Below are 23,568 nucleotides of genomic sequence, written 5' to 3' on the forward strand. Positions count from 1 at the left end.
AAATTCGTACCAACGTTAATGTTTTAGGTTATTAGAGAAAGTAAAAGATGAACGTACAACGATTATAGCCATCTGTGACAGGGGGGCGGAGGCATTCGAACAAATGGCTAAATATGTTTTTTTAAAGAAACTTTTACAGCGATTTCTATATTATTTAATGTAGTCCTACTAGACCCCAGGAAATTACATCTGGTCACAGTAGTTGCTTTGTTTGAGGTTTTATGAAAGATGCTTCTGAACATGCATTCTTTTTCTAGTTTACCCATTCAAATATTCTTTAATATTAAACTAAAATATTTTCTTGTCCATGTCCAAACTGTTAACATTTCAGGAGTCAAATAAAAAATATGAAAAGTAGCAGATCTACAAGCTCAAAATGTGTCGCTTCACGATAAGCTTCGAGCTTGCAGATCTACTACTTTTGTGCGACGCTGTAGTATGATTGTAGAGTTGTTGGTTAACAAAAACAACTTTAGTTTGAAGTTAAAACAAAATGTTTTTGTTAAGTTTAAATCACTATTCTGATAGTAGGGTTTGTTCAGTAACAGTCTCCCTGTCTCTGCAGCTCTTTAATAAACAGGATATACATTTTCAGGTATGTGACAACATTTCAGCCAATCAGGAGAGTATGGCCCCTAAGATTTAGACTCTCATAGATGTATTTATCGATTCTGACATTTCCAATCAAAGAGTCTCAGCGAACTCGCCCCTTGGTCCTTCCCCCACTTCAGTATCCAGACTGTGTTCTCTATCCTGATTGGATAAAATTGGTATCCCAGTTTCAGTTTCTGAAAATGCATTTCGTTCAATAAAAAGCTGGAGTGACATGGAGACTCCCGTTATTGAACAAACACTGAGAGACTATCGCAATGAGTACAATCACAATATACGGTAGCTATTCAACACTTATTTTAACGAAAGAAAGTCACTTACACTACCTTTAAAATATGGAGATAAGAGATTTCTGCCCAACTGCAACAATATATATTACTGTAGGGCTTGACTCCACCAGCCACGTGGTGCTGCAGAGAAGTGTTAAACGTGACAAAGCAAAAACAAAAAAACACATGCTGAAGCTTCTATGAAATTCAAATGAGTGAAATCAGCCTGAGAAGAACTTTAATCCATGCAATCCCATGCATGGCCCAAAAATAGGGTCACAAGTCACGACGGTTAAAGTGGTTAATCTCCAAAGTCTTCCCCACAAGCAGTTCTTCTCCACGGGATAAACACCATTTTAAGAGGTACAATTCAGCGTGGCTTTTTAATGGGCAATAAATCTGTGTCCACAGGCGTGGAAGATACCAGAGGTACACCCCAGGGAGCACATCCATTTTCGCAGCGGCCATCAGGGACAGAGGTCCTTTCAATCCCTTCCATTACTCTTATCTGATCAAGGCGAGGCATCCTCTCTGCTTCAAGCATCAAGTCACACCGAGACACTCCTGCTACGCTCGGTCGCTCACTAAAATCCTAACAAGGAAAAAGTATGAGTATTTACTATGATGTGAAAGACGTAAAAGGTATCTTTCAATATTATATTTGGTTGTCTTACTAAAGCCCAAACCACACCAAAGGGTCGGGTTGGGACACAACTGTGTCACAACTTTAGTGGTAATTTCAGCTCCTAATCCAGGCAAATTTGGCATTTTATTCTTAAAGCCGCAATCTATACTCTTTTCAGTGAATACAATATTAAACCACTCTCTAGAGTACGTTAATGCAAAATAATGTCTGTCGGGTGGAAACCTCATGTGTCAAATTTAAAAATAGCAGATCTATAAACTCAAAACATGTCCCGCTGGGTTGTGAGCTTGAATACCACTACATAAGAAGTATTGCATGAAACTCAAACGAAAAGGAAAAAAAAAAAAATCACACCTGTGTGAAGTGAGGGCATGGCCGTAATTTGAACTTGACCCCCTTAGGACAGCAACACACACACACACACACACCGAGTCATCATGTCATGATAAGAGAGATGATTACAAACTACCGTCAGAAGCACAAGTGACAACAACAACCGGCATTGACAGGACACTGCAATCCTGCAAGTTCATTTATTTACCTGATTGCATAATGCATATCCTACAGTGTTGCCTTGTAGTTCACTTTCTGAGTTAGAAAACTGCACAAATAAGTGGGCTAGTTCATTGCAGAGGGGCGGGCTGGCGGGGGCATCTTTGTAATATGTCTCGAATGTCCACACAATGATAATAATGAAAATAGTAAAGTTTACTGAAAAGCTTCGGCAGGATAACAACACAGCAACATGTACATAAGAGTCACAACAACTCACGCTAGTCACCAAGAGACGACTTGCTTTACGGCAGATTCGTAACAATAGTGATGCCGGTCTCTTAAAGCAAAATAAAAAAAATATATATTTTTTTGGCAACCGAATGGCCAGGGGGGCTGTGCAAAGTTTGTTTAGACTTTAATATATTAGCACCCCTCACTTCACACAGGTGTGATTTTTGCTAAACGGGCTCCTCTCGCAAACTTTGGAAGCCAGTCATAGCCAATGGAATATGAAAATTCAGACTGATAACATCTTGATCACATGACTCCAGCAGAGAGAATGTGACCTCATCATGGGGGCGAAAATATAATTCTTGGCCCCGGCCAGCCGTTCCGGCCTGGCAGAGATTATGATTTCAAGAGTAGCTAACAGACACAATTGCTGACCGGTGATGCATCGTCAACAGCTTGAAATTCCTGTCACAGACAGAACAGATTCCAGATCAGCAGCTCTTCCAACCACACTAAGGCATCTCCTGTCAGGCTATAAGCGGTTTCATAGATAGAGGAAAATAAAAGAGCAGAAGAACCGGCAAAGGAAAAGAGATGAAAGGTTGGGGAGGTGTAAAAAAACAGAAGATATCGGGGCTTTTCTCGGTGCGAGGGGCGGACATGGATCAGTGTACACCCACCACTGATGAAGAAATCTCTTGTTCCAACCAGACATGGCTGCAGCCGCTGCTCACTTTAATTAGAGGCCTATTCATGGCCGCTCACACACACACAAGACATGAAAGAATAGCTTTAATGCGAGCAGCCAATTGCTTTACTTTCTTCCCACAAGAACACCAAGTCTGAAATACCGCTTCGCAGCTTAACAAGCTGTCCATCTCTTTAGTCTTGCCATCAAATATCTTGTTGCTGTGTCGAGCAGAAACCTCCCATATCCATATTGTAACTTTGTGGGGTATTTTTCCCCATAAAGTTTGCCAATTTACAATTTACTTAATCATACTTCAAACTATAGCGTCATACAAAAGTAGCAGATCTGCAAACGTTTTGAGCTCGTAGATCTGTTATTTCGCAGTTTTTGAATCCTGAAATGTAACAGTTTCCACCCAACAGATGATTTCCACTTTGCCCAAATTAAGCACAGGGAATACTTTTACGGTACATTATGGGTAGTTAATAAGTTATCAACGTAGTTAGAAGTACAGAGAATCTGACATCTACATGGCGGGATAATCGCCATTTCATGCTTTGAGTAAACTTTAGAGCGATATGGAAGAACATTTAACTGTTACGTTATGTTCCACTAGGTTATCTGCAACTAGCTTTTGTGACCAGTGAGAAGGGAGCAGCAGTATATGGACTATTGAGGTTGGGAGTATAAGGCATTCAAATGTTATACAAACGACCTGCGATTTAATGTGCCAAAAGAAAAAAAAACAGCAACACCCATTTACTGTTGAAAGCACAACAGAATGAGTAGTGACACCTACACTTCATTAAAACAAAGCAATGTTCACATGATCCTTCACATATCCTACATTTGTGTGCCGCATTGCAGATACTGTGCTCAACCCGGGGAGCTGATCAGCAGATGAACAGAAGGAATTGTGCAAACTAGCAACAAAACAATGCTTGGATCAGAAAAATCGATGAATTTTTCATTTTACAAAAAAAAGAAGAAAAAGGCTAGCTGCGTTGGCAATGTATGGAGGGAGGTATAATGTATAGATGCCAAGAATGTAGTTGACAGGGGGCCCTCAAATAAATGACAAATGGAGATAAAAGAAAATTGAATAAATATCAAGCATGCGAGTTGATGTATGGTATTCTCTGGAGGAGGGGGAATCAACAAAAAATAGCAGATCTACAAGCATACAGATATGCTATTTTTACCATCGAGATTCGGTGTAGAGTGGGAACAAACGAGCGCACCAAGTACAGTTGGAACCCAAGTCCGTTTTACTAAGTTTAGAAGGGGCGGTTAAAAGAACGACACCAGTGAAAATGTCTACGTTTAAAAATGACAACTACTGGCAATTCTACAATGCTGGAAAACTGTTTTAATGGGTTAATGCAGGCATTCTGGCAGACAACAACTTCATTGTTTTTTCGTCTTTTTTTTTCTTCAAAAGGAAAAAAAAATATGTTCACATCTCAACATGACACTAAATGATGAGAGTAATACCATGTAAAAATGATGCTACTCAAGTTCATTTACAAAAATCCTCCAATGCATCTGTCATACCAACCACGCCACGTAAGAAACTAAGTCAATCAACGTTGTGACCTCCTTAACCCCACCCGCTCTCCCTCCCTCCCCCAGCCCCCACCATCCATACACATACATAGAATGAAGTCTAATTCAGACTCCGTAAGTAGTATGACTGCGTCGCTTGCCAACAAGAACCGCTGTAGGCACCAATAGGAATGGGACCATACTTATAAGAACCGATGTAGGCACCAATAGGAATGGGACCATACTTATTAGCATGTATCGTGTTTAAAAAGAAAAAAGAAAAACGTGCAATAATCGTATATCGTGTAAAAAAGAAAACGTCTCAATAATCGTATCATGGAGATTTTCATTGATCGTGAAATTGTTGAGCTGCAAATTCAGTACCATTTGAACCCACTACACTTGATAAAACAGACCTGTAACGAGAGCATTTGGTACGCTTTTATTTCTCTACACAAATCAATTCTCCACAAATTATAGCCCATCTACAAGCTTGTGAGCTTGTAGATTGTCTATTTTTGGCCATCGCTTCCCCCAGAATAGGGATGCCTAAGTTGTTAAAAGTGGCATTTTAAGTCTTAAAACATATATTGATTATCACCATAATATTGTTAATCGCAATTATTTTTGCATGACATTTTCATATCGTCCCATCCTTATGCGCCAACCAACAACGGGTCGCGATTGGTTCTCGTCAGCAATTGGCGACGCTGCCTTGCGTTGGGGTGTAAATTAAGCTCAACAGTGCCAATGGAAGTGATGCTCAGCATCCTATACAAATCCAAGCATGTTGGAGGACATTTTGCGCGTGGACTATATTCAAATCATTAATTCCGCACAATTTTTTTTTTTGCTTTTTTTTTAAAGATAATTGCAGAAAATAATACAAATTGTTAACAACATAATTGGTACTTGGACACTTTCTTTTCAACAATACAGGACCATGCATTAGTCTTTCCATTTTTTTTGTTAACCACAATATATTGAGAATATATAATATTTGCAAGTTGGTAATACTATGGAAAGCTAAATCTCGAAAATTGACTATAACAGTTCACAGACTTAATGTTCTGGAATATGTCAATCAGATGGGAGACTGGATAAATACTTTTTCTATTCTTCCAATATGATTTAACAGGTTTGGGCCAGAGTATAGACATTTCTTTTCTGTCTTACACAATGGTTATCAACACAGGGTAATTCATAATGCTGCATGATTATTTTTCCCCCACAAATATGCAATAGAACAGACTTTCTTGTACACTGGTCTTCTGAAGATGGGTCGACTGTCATTTACATAGAAATGGTGCCATCAATATGGGGCATATTCATTTTTTAAAAAGTGTAAAGAATTGACCTTGCACTGAAAGAGTTCATGCTTTTCTAATGTCTAGTCGCAAAATGGGCTAAACATTACAAATATATAATATTTCCCATTTAATCAAACCCTCGATACGTTCCTATAGAACTCCATATCAAAATGACTATATTCATGGGAACTAGTGCAATCTGGAGGAGGCCTGGTCTGTGTGACAAGGCAGGCACACAGTAAAATAGACAAAAGTACTCTAGAGCAGCTCCAGAGCAATGGCAGATATATTAAGGCCATTCTGAAAATTACGGAAAAACAATAAGTAGCAACTTGCCTGGCTACCCAGACTGAAGAGGATTCAGTTGGGGCAGCGAGGCAAGCAGACAACTGACCGCACTCTCCTTCGTGGATGTTGGTCAGCCACCTGCCAGCCTCCCAACTCTCCCCTCTTCCAGAAGGTTCCGTTCTTGCTCTGTTCATATGGGTTTGGGGTGGTGGTGGAATTAGAAGCCATACTCTTCCCAGTCCTTGCTTTGTAAACCCATGCCTCGCTCCTCCAGTAAAAGTCTGAGTGCACAGCGGGGCGGTCAGGACTGTTTTAGGCGCTTCCTGGGCAAACCAAAGGGTGGGCACTGTGCTGAGGCCAGCGCACGGAAGGCCTCTGCCACTAAGTGAGGGTGGGACTGGATCATTGACTTCCAGCCTGCCGTCTCCATTATGTCCGTAGCGTGACTGTAAGCACATACAGAGAAAAGGGAAGAAAAGGGGAGAGACAACGATCGCTCAGTCAAGAATGTGCACATTAAAAATCAATCTATGAGATCGTTAATGGAAAAGGAAATAAGTCTTCAAAAAAGGGTTGAGCTCTGGAAAAAAGGTGCCGTTTGTAAGAGGGGAAACCATGCATACAAATGAGAGCAACAATCTCTTCATTACAAAGCAAGTGTTTACACAGGTCTGATGAAGGTCTCTCGACCAAAATGTAACAATCTTTTATGTAAAGGAAATACAAACTTGGTTTGTAATGGGGTTGAGGGCTGCAATTGTATGCATCATGGGAAATTAGAGGGACATGGCTGACAAGCCATCTGAGGAATTAACAAAAAAAGACCATCGGTAACGTGTGAGGCTTTTTTGTATCGCTTTAAATTAATTTCAGTGCGGTGTCTCCCCACACACTGCAAGCATTAGAGCTAATAAGTAAACATTTCAAGGTGTCCTACAACAACAGCACACTAAATCAGTCTGAAGAAAAACTTTGATTTAAATTCAGGAAAAATTCCTTTGCAGCTTATCCTGGTACGAGTCTATTAATAACCCATAGGATACAAAGATATGCCACTTCGCCGCCAAAGAGTGCACTCAACTGCCTTTGCTTAAAACAATGAATTCTAATGCATCTGGTCGGGGGAAGAGATAAGAGTCCGTTATAAATCTTGTGTCACATATATCAGCTAATTACATACTTGCTGTTCCAGTTCTTCCCATCTTTACAGCCCAGCTGTCTCAGGACACTGCACCTATGGTGGGGAGATAAAAAGGTAAGCATTCAGGGCTGGTAAACAGAAATGGCAGCGGGAATTTATCACTGGGAGTTTTTTTCTCTTTTTTTTGTGATACTCGCCTGTTGATAAAATCTATGGCTTGTGCTTTAAGCTGCTCGGCACTGTGCAAGTCTGCTAGGATGAGGGTGTCAGCCACGTTCTCCACCGAAAGGCTGTTGCACAGGGCCTCTTCACACATGACCTTTAAACGCTCCAGAGCGTACTGCGGAATGAGGACGACAACACAGAATGCTAAGGTTATGGCCATGATGATGCATGCGACCCAATGAGTTTGTTTGCAGTGTCCAATGCACATCTAATATAAAGATATGGTCGCTTGCCTACAGATTTTTATGCTTGTATATGGCTGGACAGAAGAAAGACCAGATATTTACAGTACATCTCAGTAAAGTGTGTTCAATGAAACAAGAAATGATTACATAGTAATCAGGTGAAAGAAGCGCCGTCTCCGTTGTGTTGTCTCTGTTGTGTGTCGTGTGCCCCCCCCCCCCCCAATATTAGTGTTATTTTAGGCTGCTGCTGGTGCAGAGTGCGGAAATCAGCCCTTTTGCGGTGCATGTGGCATAGCTTAGGAGGCAGGCAATCATATTACAGTACAGTAGCGACCTAGTCATGATTGGGTGCTTCCAGTAGCGACCTAGTCATGATTGGGTGCTTCTAGTAGCAACCTGGTCATGATTGGGTGCTTCTAGTAGCAACCTGGTCATGATTGGGTGCTTCTAGTAGCAACCTGGTCATGATTGGGTGCTTCTAGTAACAACCTGGTCATGATTGGGTGCTTCTAGTAACAACCTGGTCATGATTGGGTGCTTCTAGTAGCGACCTGGTCATGATTGGGTGCTTCTAGTAGCGACCTGGTCTGGATTGGGTGCTTCTAGTAGCGACCTGGTCATGATTGGGTGCTTCTAGTAGCGACCTGGTCATGATTGGGTGCTTCTAGTAGAGACCTGGTCATGAGTGGCTGCCTCCTGAGTTCTAAGCCAATGGGAGTCTGAACCCAACCTCATACTCTGCAATGCGGAGCGAGTGACAACAGAAGCTAATGTTATGAGCTAACTGGAGCTACAGGAAAGCCATAAATGTTTCATGACATTCAGTTTCATTTATTTTTAATTTTTGGTTTTATGACCTCAATTAGACCCAAACAACCTGAAGCCTTTTGAGCTGCAATGAAAACAGGCAAAATCCCTCAATAGTGACATCTGCTGGCAAATTGTTATGTCATATATGGGATACATCAGTCCACAGGCAAAATCATCTGCTTCTGTGTTGTGACGTCATTCAATATTTTCCCTCCGTACAGACTATCTTTAGCAACAATCTTTAGCGCCGTTTGAATCAGAATTGAAGCTCAGATTGAGATTGAAATCCATGTGACCTCGTGATGCCGTTTTAGCACTGCTGACAACAAAAGTCTTCAGAGAGTACGCCGGAAACGATTGATTATTACTTCTGGTTCATAAAATCCAATAGCCGACGGTCACGTACAGGTCTAGTAATGGTAAATGTCCATAAAACATTTGAATTAATAGGCGTGGTGTAGAGGGAAAGGCTTGACATTTTTAATGTGTTGCACAATACTACGGGTAGTACGCACAACAAATTATATCACGCTATTATTGACCTGAAATATGCTAGTGGTCCAGAGCTCAGAAAAGGTAGAGAACACTGATCTATTATCTCACGGTTACCATAATTAAATTCCGTTCTTACTTTATCCAACTTTGTGTTCTTTCGAGCACACACATGCAATATATATTTCCTAATAATGATGACTGAACCAGGCCGGGTACACTTTCCCATGTTGAGATTCAAACTCCCTTTTTCTGTGAATTTCTTCACATACAACTTCCAAGTAAATTACCACATTGATGCCTCATCATAGGTCACATTTAGGTCTCAACTAGTGGAATATGATATATGATATATATATATATATATATATATATATATATATATATATATATATATAGACATACACACAGTGTCTTCACTTTCCTATGTTTCTAAACGCATGATCAGGTACCACATGCAATTACTTCACGGACCACCAGTTGAAAACCTCTGCACTAGGCTATTCTGTTCTGTGTACATGTAGGTGCACGAGACGTCATTAAAAAGCCTTCAATTCAATTCAAGATATGTTCTAAAAGACTTTGCATTGGTTCTGCAATGCAGTTTTTTTAATTTCCATATTGCTTACACCCAGTTTTAGCTCCTACATTTAATTTCTATGTCACCAGGTGTATCAGAAGGCAGGCATTGATCTCCGATCGTCTGTCCACGCCAGACTAACAGAACATACTTACTTTATCTGCTGCCGCCAGCAGGTTGTCAGCCATCTTCTCCAGGTTTGGAGCCTTGCCTGTGTAGATGAAGCCCATCATCTCCTTGAAAACATCTGGGTCTACGTCGCTGATATCAACACGATTCTGGAAAAAACCAAGGCCAGAAGTTCAGTTCCATATATGACACATTGTTAAGGAATCACACAATGTTCTCAAAGTATCTATATTAGGATAAATGTGTCATTAAACTTGCTCAACTGTGCTCAAGCTACATGTAAAGGAGCTGCAATAGACAGCTGCTATAGAGGGTATGCGCATGCTTAAAGTGAATGGCACATCGAGTGGCAAAGCAACATGCAAAGGGAGTTTAACATTGTTTAATGCAATCAGATAGGACTTTTCTGTTTGGATGTATGGGCTGTCAAGGCCAGAAATGTGTTTTTTGCCACTCAGTAGGCATTCCTGCACAACTTCCGGGTTTGATGATGATGCGCATACCCTCTATAGATCAGTGGTTACAGTCTATGACCCCCCCCCCCCCCCCCCCCCAAATACATCATATTTGGAACTGGGGGACGCCCACTGTGACAAAGTATTGGAATGTAAGAGTTTATGGATTTAAATTGGTGACTCTGTTCCAAGACAAATATTGTGAAAATAGCTGATCTACAAGCTTACGCCTCCTGGTAGATCAGCTATTTTCACAATTCAATATAATATTATTTGACAATTTGGACAATGTTTGACCAGTTTTTGAGGGGCACTAGTCCCTCCTATAAACAGCTTATATAGTTTAATGTTTGTGTTATCTGAACACAAAAATTAAATGCCATTGACAATGCATTTATGTCATGTGTCTGCAAATCGGCATATGTATGTCGGTGGGAACCCTTGGCCAATAAGGAACCACCGTTCTTGATGATGTACGATCATTAGAGCACCCCTCACTTCACAAGGTTTACTTTTGATGCAGTAATGGTCTTTTTTCTTTTTAATTGATGTATTAAAAAGTCATAAAAGTCCTAAAAACGTCTCTTCACTATCATCACCCCCAACTACAACAGTAAATACATTAATAGAATACAAAAACCGCAAACAATGATTAATATATGTGTACAAGCAAGTGGGTTTGTGCACATATCAGCAAAGCAATACATAGAAAATACTTAAACCGAATAGAATATAAGGCATAGGATAAACACCATATATTTACTACAGTAAGTAAATAAAACCATTCATTCTTACTTTTTTACTCTCTTCCATTTCATGTTCAAACATTGCATTAAAAACTGGAGACCTTGCTGTAAGAAAAGAAGGGAGGGGTAAAACGCAATTTCAATGACCCATCGGGCAGAAACCTTGAATCTCTTTCCTTTCTTTACGTTTTTTTAAATAAATGAATGCCCCTTTATATATTTGGCTGTATGACAGTGTCGCACAAAAGTAGCGAAAATACATGCTCACAGTGCATCGCAATGAGATGCCCAAAATATGAACACCAGTTCGAAAATGGTTGCGTCTTTTTGTTTTGTTTTCTATAACAAAAACGAAGTGTTAACAAGAGCTTGTAGTTGTAGCTAAATAACCAGTAAAGGTTTTTTGGTCCCAAAGTTTTGCCCCGACAGCGACAATATATTACTTCATCCAACAAGCAAGTGGCTTACAAGGCTAAACCAGTTTCATTTAGTACAATGTACATCAGTAGGGAATCTGAATGAATAAGCGCTAGTAAATCATAACAGTTGCCGTTTTATATCAGCATTCGTGCTCTAACTACAGCCCTGTGGCCACACCAGCTGCCACCATGTCTAATGCAGTGAAAGAGTTGAAGAGAGCCCTCCAAATCTCCCTGATCCTGCAGTCAGGCCAGGCCAAGCTGGGCCAAGCAGAGCTAGCCGAGTGGATTAGAGCCCACAGCAGAAGAGGGCTGTTGCAAAAAAAAAAAAAAAAAACAAGCCAGGAAGCCAAACCCTTTGTAGCCTATCTGGGTACTTATGGCTTTCCAGGAGAGGCTATCGAAGAAAAGAGCGGCATAGGGGCATCTTTGCTCAGCTACTGCGGGGCTCATCTCCCGGTATCCTACTCGGGTATAGTAGTAGTGCCGGCAGCCGTGGGAGAAAGAAAGGTCTTGCCTGCCAGGATGGATTTGTGAGCTTTGAACTCCTGCCCTCCCACATAGAGGCTACAGTCGGTGAAGCGAGAACACTCCCACAGGTTCCCCAGGTCATCAGACAGCTGACATTCTGGAACCTTCAGCATGTTCATGTTGGACTGGCCTGAAATGTTCACAGAGTCCTGGACCACGCTCACCTGAAAAAAAGAAGAAAACAAAACAAACAAACACACACACACACAGAGTGTAAACTGTATTGAAGGATGACAACGATAAGACAATAACTGTCAAACAATGGCTTTTCCGGTCCACAGTCTTAGCATGACATCTCATAGTGCAGGGAGAGTGCCATTCTTGACTTTGTTCTCAAGTGCAGGGAAATAAATGCAATAGGTTTTGTAAAAAGAAAGTAAAAAAACAAATCAAAAAACGAACTCAAATTTCTGCTCCTTTAAGTGTTTTTAATACCCATTGCAGACTGAGGAACCTACAAACGGGAGAGGATTTTAATTGCAAAAACACAGCCAATTGTAACCAAAATTAATTAACTTTGCTGAAACACCTAATTAATGAGAAGACATTCCATCTTCGATTTCAATCTAATTTGCTTATGAAATTGCCAATTTCCCCTCAAAATGTAAAACATTGCTCGGACCGTTGTCAGGCATATTGACAGTTAGTCGTTGCGGTATTTGTCTAATTGCAATCAAAATTATTGGACAGTTCATTAAACTTGTCCCTCTAAAGAGACACCTCAGAAAACATTTATTCTTCTTGAATTTGTTTTAGAATTGCAATTAGTGACATTAAATTATGTCACATGGGGAAAGCCATTTCATTTTTTAGTGATTGGCAACAATGTTCAAGATAAAATTCCAACAATATAGCATGTATATGGACAGGAATAAGATAATACCTTTTCTGCCACCTTACACATATTGAAGTCAGGGCCAAGAATCTTGACAAAGGACTAGGAGAGCTGAAATAGTTTCCATAAAAGACTATAGAATTTCATAACCACCATTAATCATCATTAATGCTGTGCAGAGGTTTCTCAAGTCTGTAGTTGTAGGCCCAATAAAACCTTTTCTTTAACCAGGAGTGTTTTCTGTACATGCATGCTTTTTCAGTAATGACCTTCTTCCCATTGATATCATTAATATAAATTCACATGGTATAGTTGCCCAAAACAACTCCCAACTACTCTTGATCATAGCTCCACTGGAGAAACTGGGGTTTGCTTGTATTAAAGGACACCATGGAAGAAAGATGTATTGTATACCCCTTGCTTCTCTTTTATTGGCCATTACTGGGTTAATAATTCAAGTAATTTAATCCTTAATTTCAGATCTGGTCACAAAGCTATCCTCTAAATCAGGGTTCAACATTGAAAAGGTTAACATTAGTACTGTCCACTAGCCAAGAGAAGGAGGACAGTAAATGATAAATACTAAGTATTGCAGTATCAATTACCTCACAAAAAAGTGTGAGCTTATCATCAGGCAAGAGTCCATTGGCTTCATCAAGCAGGAAATCTCTCCTAATGAATTTTTTGAAGCCCCAGTCTTTGCCTTGGACAAATCGATATGCTCTTTGGCTTTCTATAAAAGGATGGGGGGAAACATGTTTGAGAAATTAGTACATCACTAATGTCAATAAAAAGAGAGTACTGAAAATAAAAAGCTGTACCGAATGCATGTATTTGACTGAATATTGTTGTATTGGCTTGTACTCACCCATTGCTTTCGTCTCCTCTCTTTTTGCGTTTAATAAGGAAAACTTGAACTTTGCTCTAACTTCACTTTTTGGACAACTAACAAGAAGTAAATACAATGACAGATAATCTTTGCTTTCATCATCAAGTCCCTTTGGATTGACTCTGAGACACCTGTAAAGTAAACAGAGATAAACACTGCATATCAGTGATGGTATAAAAGCTACACGAGTTACAGCATTAACTACATTCATCATTTCTGCCAAAAAACACAAATCCACGATAAGCCAGCCTTCTGTGTGATGTTCTCTACCCGCTTTGAGGAGATCCATTACGGATACAAATACAATAATCAATGTATTGCTCCGAGAAGTTTATAATCCAAGTACTAACCATTTCATCTTGTCGTTAGGCCCAGAGGAGAAGGTCGAGCTCTTCAACACCTCTCCCATCTCCTCTCTGCAAAAGCTGAAGTTGTTTATGGTCCACATATAGGAAAACTTCACAACTTTGACCTTGAAAATATAAGAATAGAAAACAAATAAGAAAATGTAATTATTGTAAAATATGTCAAATTGATCCAAGATGTTATTACAAATAAAGAAGAATATACAAATTTACAGTATATACACACACAACATTGCAGCTTCAAGCAGAAGTTGAATACTACTAAACAAGACGCACATGGGAGCAACTCGTCCAGAGTGACTATGGTCATATTGGTGCTGCAATAATCTAACAGTCTTTACTCTGACTGATATCAACGACTCAGACATATATTATAATTTATAACGGCCCAACCCTTGCTTGAATATCTTCTGCAGCAATAATGCATTTCAAACTGTAGCTGAATAAGGCCTGGCAGGCCAGCATTGCCTCCTCCCGGTTCTAATAAGCCCAATACAACTCAAGAGTTGCTTGAACAGAATAGTACATAATACTTCCTGTTGTGGCAGTTTAGATTCACAACAATTTATAAAAATCTATTACTGCTTCATAGTGGTTTGAATTAGGGCCTCATAATATTGGGCATAGCTTTTCTATTACATTTATTTTCGGGCAATTGAGAAATCTTAAAGAATGGCTCCAATGTGGAACCTGTAGACATCCTGTAATGTCAGTCATCTATTAGATTTTTATTATTTTGGTAAAAGAAATACAAGTAACCACAATAGAAACTTAAACCCAGCATATACACATAAAAGCGTGATGAACACTTGGCACTAGGGCTGTCAGAACGAATTTCATAATATGAAAGAAATTCGAATATTAAAAAATATATATATATTCGAAAGCTAAAATTGCCATTCGAATGGAGCTTTTATCATTTATTAATTCTATTTAATATTTTTATTTTGTTTTATGTTATTTTATCCGCTCACTAAATGTATTGAGTAACGAATCTACCGCTGTGAAATCTCCCATCTGCACGCACGCACACACGGTCACACGCGCGCCTCGTCACCTCCTCCCTCCTCTGCACGCATGCACACACGCAGTCGCACAGCGCGCTGCAACTAAGAAGAATCACTAGCATGTTTTATTAGTACCGTCGAGTCTGTCGCATATTGTGGACAGTTTGAAAATGCGGGTCCTACGTGCATTAAACCATTAACGTTGGTCCGGCTGGTTTCATTTTGTCCTACGCGATTACGTGAATCAGCATGGCTGCGCCTGCAGTAGGCTATTACCAAAACAAACACATGGTAGGCTACTTTTGTGTTGCACATGGAAAGCAACTGAAAACGACCATGGATATATTAAAGACAGTTCCCCTGTGCTGCTGTGCACAGCGGAGATAATGCAAAACTCCAGGTACGAACCAAAACACTGACTGTCTGAAGCTGATCATCCACGACTATATCTCCAGACTAGTCCTGCAGTCCCGCAATGAAGGAAAGACAATCTCGCCTCTCACTATAGTCCACTACAATGCCATTCTAGCCTTAAAACCTACATTTATGTGTTATTCAACAATTACTTTAGCGCAAAATATAGGCATCTCTATATATCTTCATTGCTATTTACTAATGATGGCCTGTTCATCGTGACAGCATTCCGTTTAAAAAGAAAAAGTTCATGATTCCTGACTAGCCTACTCACTACTCAGACTATACTGTATCAGAAGTATACAACGTTCACTGTAAAATGCATTTGCACTATAGACAGACAACAATCTTACCGTGCTGAGTGCACTGTGCTCAATAAAACAACAGTTTAAACGCTATTTTGTGCCGAAAACCATTATTACATGTTCTGAAAGTACTGCTTATTCGTTTGGAAGGGGGGGCCCTCTAGTGGACAGAACGTGCATCGTCAAAACCTTGTTATTCTGTGTATTATTATAGGCTAAATATGAGCTAAAATACAATGTAAATATTCGAATATATTCGAAAATTACAAATAATTAAGCAATGAAATTCGAATTGGATTATAGAGGTGAACTGACAGCCCTACTTGGCACCCTCCCATCATTTCTTTTTTTTACTATTTTGTTCATTTTTAAATAATGAAAATAGTTGATCTACATCAACAGCTAAATAGGCATAAGGTGATTGGGCATCAAATGTCTTTGCCGAAAATAGACAATCTACAAGGTCACAACGCATCGCTACATGTTGCAAGCTTGTAGATTTGCTATTAACAGAATCAGCGCCGGGATTTCTTTCAAAATAGCAGCTCGGGGTGTCGCGCAGATATGGCAGCTTTTACTCTGAAAGACCCCCTCCCCCTTCCGTACAAAAAACGGGAGGCATAATGTTGCTTGTTTACCTCGCTAGGATTACGATAAAGTCGCTGGATAATCCATCGCGTTCATATTTTGAACAAGAGGCATGTTGAAGTCAGAAATGAAGAGCTTAGTATATCTGGTCAAAAACACGGAGAGGTCCCTAGATTAGGAGATACGAGGCATTCTTTCTGAGCAGTACGGCAACGCGCACCCGCGAACAGCAAGGAGAATGGTGCAGATGGAGAGCGACTAGCGACGGGACATATATTATTTTCTTAGAATTGGACGGAATGATTTAGATCAATAGTTATTAACGTTTTAAGATTTTCGATCTCGTCGGCTAAAATGGGGGGGAACATTTTCGATGACATCCCACCGGAATCCAACATCGAGTGTTGCGCAACAGACGCTCCCAGCCTGTGGAGGGATGCGATCGGTTTTGACATTAATAATCTCCGTCCGTCTTTTGTCTCTTTAATTGCCCGGGGTTATTTAATCCATTACATTATAGCACCCATTCAATTTATAAACACGGACCCCTTTTACCGACGGACCGAATGTTGTGAATGTGTGTGTAGCAGCTAACAATAGCCACACCACTCTAGAGTCGATCAACAACAACGGGAGGTAAGAATAAATCTATCGCGACTAGCGACTGGACCGCGGAGGGCCGTGTAACACAGGATCTTTTTTCATAATTAGACGGGATGATTTAGATCGCGAGTTATTAATGTTTTAAGATTTTTTCGATGACGTCTCACTCTTACGCAACACAGAGGATTGCCCAACAGGCGCTCCTAGCTGGTGGAGCCATGCGATCCGTTCTCATATCAATAAACTTCGTCTTTTGGACAATACTTCATTCTGGGTGTCGGGCGTTACTAATAGAAAGGACAAAGAACTTCGTCCTGGGCGTTGGGAGTGTTAACATCATGCCCATTTCAGCACAGCTTGAGAGCTTATTTCAACCAATTGTAGTAGAATATTAAATATTTCACTCTTCTTGGCTTGTCTTGGCACGGTGCCATAGATGTTAGGCATGGTACTGCACCAGGGCAATAAAGGTCTGCAGAAAAACCTGGACCCATGTCTGGGGACGGAAGCCGTCAGTGCATGTAATCCTACGGGCTGGGGAGGCATCTGTCAGCAGGGTGTGTTGGGGTGGGAGGAGTAGGACAAAGGCTCTATGTCCCTCCAGTGGGGGCTCCTCACTGGTAGGTGAGTCAGTAGGATACAACAGCAGTGACGACACAGAAATGTGTGTGGGCCGGGGTGGAATCAATTTCTATAATGACTAAAATTGATAAGGAAATGCCCTCCCCCTCCTGGCGTGTATCTGAAGCACTATGAAGTTGGAGATCAGCTATATACCTGTGTGTAACACCAGCTCTCTGCCACAGGTCCACTTGACATCTCCCCCGGTGGAGGGGGGGTGGGAACCCGTGACATCGCCAGCTTTGCCCTTCAGCACAACCACTGATGCCCTTGAACACGTCCCACTTGACCTTTATAAAAATAAAAAAGGACAATGGTTAACACATTAAAACTGGGAAAGCATTTGTATAATTTTACATTTTTGCGTTTGCTATTGAAAAATAGAAGATCTACAAGCTCACATCGCATCACTTCATGTCGGGCTGCGAGCTTGCCTTGTATATATGATTTCTTTGAACATTTTTGAAACATCTTGAGTGTGAGAATTAGGGGTGTGCATCTCTCCCTTACAAGACGATTCGATACTAATCGATACACATGGGCTACGATGCGTATCGACACATTTTATATACAGAACGATTCGATTCAGTGCAATTCGATTTCGATTTTGTGGAATTTCATGGAATTTGATGCGATTCGATGATATTCGATACGGTGCGATCTGACACATTAAACCTTTGATTTTTTATTTGAAGCTAGATCTATAAAGAATAGGGTTGGGACTTGATTAACCCATTTTGACCTGAGATCAGATTCTAAAAATGTCTTCTACATCCTGACAGTTTTCTGAAAAAGCTATGTTTCTATGTCAGTCGTTCTTCGATTTTTCAAAAATAGCAGACCTACAAGCTTGTAGCGCACCACTCAGTGGCGCTTTATGAGCTTGTAGATCTGCTATTTTTCAATAGCTAAAGCATAACAATGCTAACACCAAAAGGGGTTCTCGCCAAAATGGGTTAAAAACATCCAATTAATTTGAGTCTTTGTGATGAATTAATCTCAATTAATCACATTTTAATCGCATATCAATATTTGACCTGAGAACAGTGAGTTTTCAAACGGATTTGGATAAGAGTGAATCAATAAATAGTGACTACATAAGCATAAGCAATAAAACAAGTAGTAATAATAATATCTCAAATTTATTTAATGCTTCTCAGAGTACCTAAAGATGTTTTACAAGGGGAACACGAGTAAACAAATAAAAACTACTTTTATTAGGGAAAAACTAAGACTAAGGAATAAAATAAATTGAAACAGTGGAATGAGATAGCTCGGGATATCAATATTCTAGAGGTGGGTTTGAACAAGAGGCATGTCTCTGAGTTTTGGGAAGTGCATAGTTTTGACAGGTCTGCCTGCTGTGGACAGTGAAACCATGACCATTAAACACGGGCAGACGCTAATTGGAATGGAAGCCAGAAACATGACCATGTAAAGACGTGTAGCTGCTCCAAATGATATTCCCATTCATTGCGTCTGCCCGTGTGAACGCAGCATCGAGTGTGAGGGATTGGGGAAAGGATGGAAAGTACCAGTGTTATTAAGGAGAACCCTCGTCAGACAACAACACCACCACCCAGATCGGGTGAAAGCTGGTGATATCATAGAATTAGATATATCTATGGGTGTTATCACCTTGCTTGTACCCGTGGATGGGGAATAAGATTTAAAAGGCTATGTGATGGACACGTGGATTAAAAAACAGATGTGCACAATTATGCAATAAAGTTGTGTCGGATCTGCATGTGCATCCCATCTGACAAGTGGCTTATGTTCGTGTTGTCGCTGCTGACGCAAAGTTAAGAGCCATAAGCACGCGCCCGTCCTGCGCTGGAAGTAGCAGATCTACAAGTTCTCTACCTGTTGCAATGCACAGCGCTTTGGGCTTGTACATCTGTGTTTTTCTACTCAGTCTGTGTATCATAGGAGGGCTGTGGGCAGTTCAGAAACCTGTCCACCAGCGACGACATCGATGGGGAATCCAAGCTAATAGAAACATGCAATGCGAAAATGGAGGCCATTGTTCTCACGATAATAAAAATCTAAACATTTTTGTAAAAATAAATCTGCCTAACGATGATGTCACTGGTGGACGAGTTCCTGAACTGCCCACAGCCCTCCTATGAGACCGACTGAGTAGAAAGAAATTGTGCCATTTTATCATGATTATTCATGAGGACCAATTATATGAAGATAGGTTGAAAAGTGGTCCTTTATTTAACATACCATTTCACACAGCAACAGAAGAACTTTACAGTAAATTTGTATTCATGATAGTAGTAGTAGATAGTAGTAATTGTGGGGCCAATTAAAAATGATGATGGCTTCCGCTTGGGAATCTGTCCTGAATTTCAGGCATTACAATTTCCAGGAATTCCTTTGAGAGTTGCTGCTGTGGTAGAGTATGTCTTTCCACTGACCTTTATCAAAGTAAACCCAAACATGTAAGCTAATAGTTAAAGCAAGACAATCAGAGGCTGCCATGTTATTATATTGTTCCAAATTAAGCAACAGCATTTACAAGAAATGGAGAAAGGCAATTAAAAATCTACAAGTACTTGAATTCCCTTTGCAAAAGTGAAGTTTTATCAGCCCGATCTAAGAAACCTAGAGATCACTGCTTACATGTTCTAAGTCTTTGAAAGACGCAAGGTGAGTTGATGTTTATTTTCACACAGCCGTCACTGGCATTGTTTTCCAACCCGTCATTTTCATTACTATAATATATCACTTCACTTTTATTATTGCGAACGCAGTGAGCACTAACTATGAGACCTAGCAGATCATGTCTGTCTGATCATGTCTGTCTGTCTGTCTGTGTGTCTGTCCCGCTGTCCAAATATGGAGTGTGTTGCATCAATCACAAACAAATCACTCAGCTCCATATATGGGCACAAAAGGGGCCAGGTCCACATATACAGTAACATCGGGACAGACACAGTTAGTGCTCTCGCAAAAACTTAACTTAAAAAAAACTTAGCTTAAAAAAAATTAACTTTAAAAAAGAAATCTTTAAAAAACCCAAATATGTACGAGCTGCGTTCGCTTCCCACGTTTGCGCGTCTTACTTGTTATTAAGAAAATCTTCTAGTTTATTTATCAATATTGCAGTTGCAGCAGGACATAAGACAATTTAAATTAAACTTATGTTATGTCTTAGAATCTAAGATATACCACACGTTGTAGAATATATAGACTATACTCACCCTTTGAATGGTTGAAATGTGCAAATATGAGGTATATCACTTCATGGCCCCATCAACAGATCCCACTCTAGAAGGAAAAACATAAAAAAGGTTAAGACTTTGGAAAGGGACCTGTTCAACATAATGTACGAATAGGTAAGTAGGTCTAACAATCCCTGACAGATAAAACACAATATACTAATATACAATTAAGAACAAATCAATTAATCTGCTGTTGTGCAATTCACACACCATTGGGGTGAAAGTCAGTTTGATAACCTACACAGTACTTACTAACATCCTCAAATAGTCTATGCATGTGTGACTGAGAGGGTAGCCTACAGTACAGATATAACCAAATTTAGTTACATTTCTAGCCTCTCAGGCTTAAATCAACAGTGAGGCTTTGATTGGATATTGTGGGCCTTTTGGGGAGTAGCAAGTCCAACTAGCTTCCATTCAGATGTTTTGCTAACCATCTCTTCTTGTCCAGGCATGTTACGTTAACTAGCATATTGCTAGTCGGGCCTAGCAAGCAAACAATAACTAACAACTTAGTTGAACAACAGGACACACGTGACTGACTGCACAAGCGTCTGTTATCTGATTCAAATAAAAAATGTGTTGTAAACAGTGAGGTTAGAAAGAAAACAGAACGATGACAATTATAGCACAGTCTCAACAGACCTCAACATGGGGACGTTAGCCAAGTGATGCTAGCGTCAACTTAAGCTAACTGATCAGGCTCTTAATGGATGTTAATTAACGTTTATACTGGTTGTATGACACCTTAGTACAGGTTATAATCCATTAGTACACTACTACAGTCACATACGCAATATTATATGCGCGATACTTTTTAGCTCCACCAACTGTCACTTGTGTGCTGCTCACTAATTTACTACTTAATAACAAACACCGAGCAGATATGACGTCATTTTCAACTGAATAAAAGTGTTGACGTCAACGGGGTTTATGCAATTGTGGCCCGATGGGACAATACGTCGTCGAAAAAAGAACATACTACTACAGTTATGTCGTGTGACTCATTACAGACGCGCTCGCGCGACATCATTCGCATTAATAAATATAACTGTCAAACGAGCCGCGTTAGCAACGAGTCAACAACAAACAATATCCTCGATCAACAGTTTGCTAAATGTCTTTTTAACTGACAATAACTGAAGTTATACGTGTACCAGAGTCCAATGTTGACGTTTATAATACCCTTATCACACTAAAACAAACACAAATCAGGCCTTTTAATGATGTGCTAATATTAGCAATGTGTGCTAGCCCTACTAAGCTAGCTGTCTGCCGGGTTGGAAAAACAACACTTGGTTATAACGGACCGTTAGCTTAGCTACAGCAACACCCATGCTAAAGAAGCCCAGAAAGCTAAAGATACAAAAACTGAAAAGCTAGACCGATTGGAGCACCAATAATACCTTTAGATTTCATGCTTCCAGTTGGTTGGTGTGAAGAGAGCCGGTATGGGTGGTGTTTGTTACCAGGGCGGCTCTCTTCACCGGTTCGCCACGGCGTTTGGCGTGTGGTTTTTCACCCAGTTTGTGTACAGGTCTTTCTTTGTCTAGTTTTATGTTTCAGGATGGCTGTATGTAGCTCTAGCTCGGCTAGCTAAAGCTTCTCGGCTAGCTGCCGCTAGTTGTTGGGCTGATAGGCGCTGCTTCACACAGGCAGGCAGCACGGGGTGCGATTCTTGCCTAGAGTCGTAAATGTAAGGCAGCACTTCCTCTCGTACACTGGCTGGCGAAACACAGGCATTGCAATTTCTTTAATCATATATTATTAGATTGATTCGGTGGGGAAATTAACATAACAAATGACAAAACAATGACATTTCTTTTCTGACATCCAAATAAATGAGCTCTGGTTTATAATGAACATCTAAGATTATTGATATTGCTCAGATAAGTTATTTAAAAACTCCTTGATATGATTTCTCTATTAGTATTACATCAACATAGCATGCAATTATAGCCTATTATTAAAAAATGAAAGGGCCCTCTATTAGGTTAAAATGCTTGGCATGTTTCAACCAGCACATGCCACATTTGTTTATAAGAATGATTTTTAAAATAAAGTACCTTGTGGTTGTGCTTCAGAAGCAGGAACCCAGGAATGCCTTCACATTTCGCGCATGCGCTATAACGCTCCTGACTGTCAATCAGCTGATGCGGCCAAATAATTTAAAATTGAGGCAAAAGTAGGAAACAAATAAATTGGTGATTGCTATCATAATACATTTCATTTCATTCATTCATTCCAATGTGTCTGATTTCTTTCTAATCAAATTGAGAATCAGAAAAGCTTTATTTTCACGACTTAACAGTAGCCTATGGTGAAATGAAATAATAATAATTAAAAGAAAATCTAAATCTAGTCAGTAAAATTCTAGCCTCGAGACCACAGACGTTTTGTTTTCAAAAGAAAAGAAAATTTGTAAAATTCTGACTTGGAGTAGGCCTAGCATTCCACACAAAAAGGGAAAAGTGCACATAACAGGCCTAGCTAGAATTGCATATGTATTTCTGTAGTCTGTTTGTATGCGCATAGCGTAGTCCTGCCTGAATATCAACTAACCCCATAAGAGGAGATTCTCTTTTGACTGAGTGGATTCATTTTTCCATGCAGGAGACCATGGACGTTCAGACTCGGAGTATATCAGGAGGTCGATCAGGGGTCTTCAGGCCTCTCTCAGGAGAGAAAGAGATAAAGCAGGGAGCACTGCATATACAATTATGTTTCAGATTAAACCTTTATATAGATTTCATATAGACTTGTTTGATGGTACCATCAATGTGTAGCGTTGTGTAGTTCATGTGTATTTTCAGACAGTTAAACCCTCCATCCATCCATCCATCCATCTTCAACCGCTTATCCGTAGTCGGGTCGCGGGGGTAACAACTCCACCAAAGTGTTCCAGACTTCC

General features: G+C 40.1%; 1 protein-coding gene across 1 annotated transcript; it reads right to left on the reverse strand.

The window, feature by feature from the left end:
• Window positions 1-4,290: 4,290 nt before the first annotated feature.
• Window positions 4,291-22,329, reverse strand: LOC308331187 (speckle-type POZ protein-like A). Its single transcript, XM_080786433.1, has 12 exons — window positions 22,064-22,329; window positions 20,637-20,703; window positions 17,584-17,717; window positions 13,875-13,996; window positions 13,504-13,655; window positions 13,241-13,368; window positions 11,787-11,964; window positions 10,900-10,955; window positions 9,676-9,798; window positions 7,426-7,568; window positions 7,268-7,321; window positions 4,291-6,533 (listed from the first exon to the last, which is right to left on the reverse strand). The coding sequence occupies exons 3-12, from the start codon at window positions 17,659-17,661 to the stop codon at window positions 6,389-6,391; spliced, it is 1,179 nt and encodes a 392-aa protein (XP_080642559.1). The 5' UTR covers window positions 17,662-17,717; window positions 20,637-20,703; window positions 22,064-22,329; the 3' UTR covers window positions 4,291-6,388.
• Between the last annotated feature and the right edge of the window lie 1,239 nt (window positions 22,330-23,568).

This window comes from Protomyctophum bolini (assembly GCF_963924005.1).
Source record: "Protomyctophum bolini genome assembly, chromosome: 16".
NCBI lineage: Eukaryota > Metazoa > Chordata > Actinopteri > Myctophiformes > Myctophidae > Protomyctophum > Protomyctophum bolini.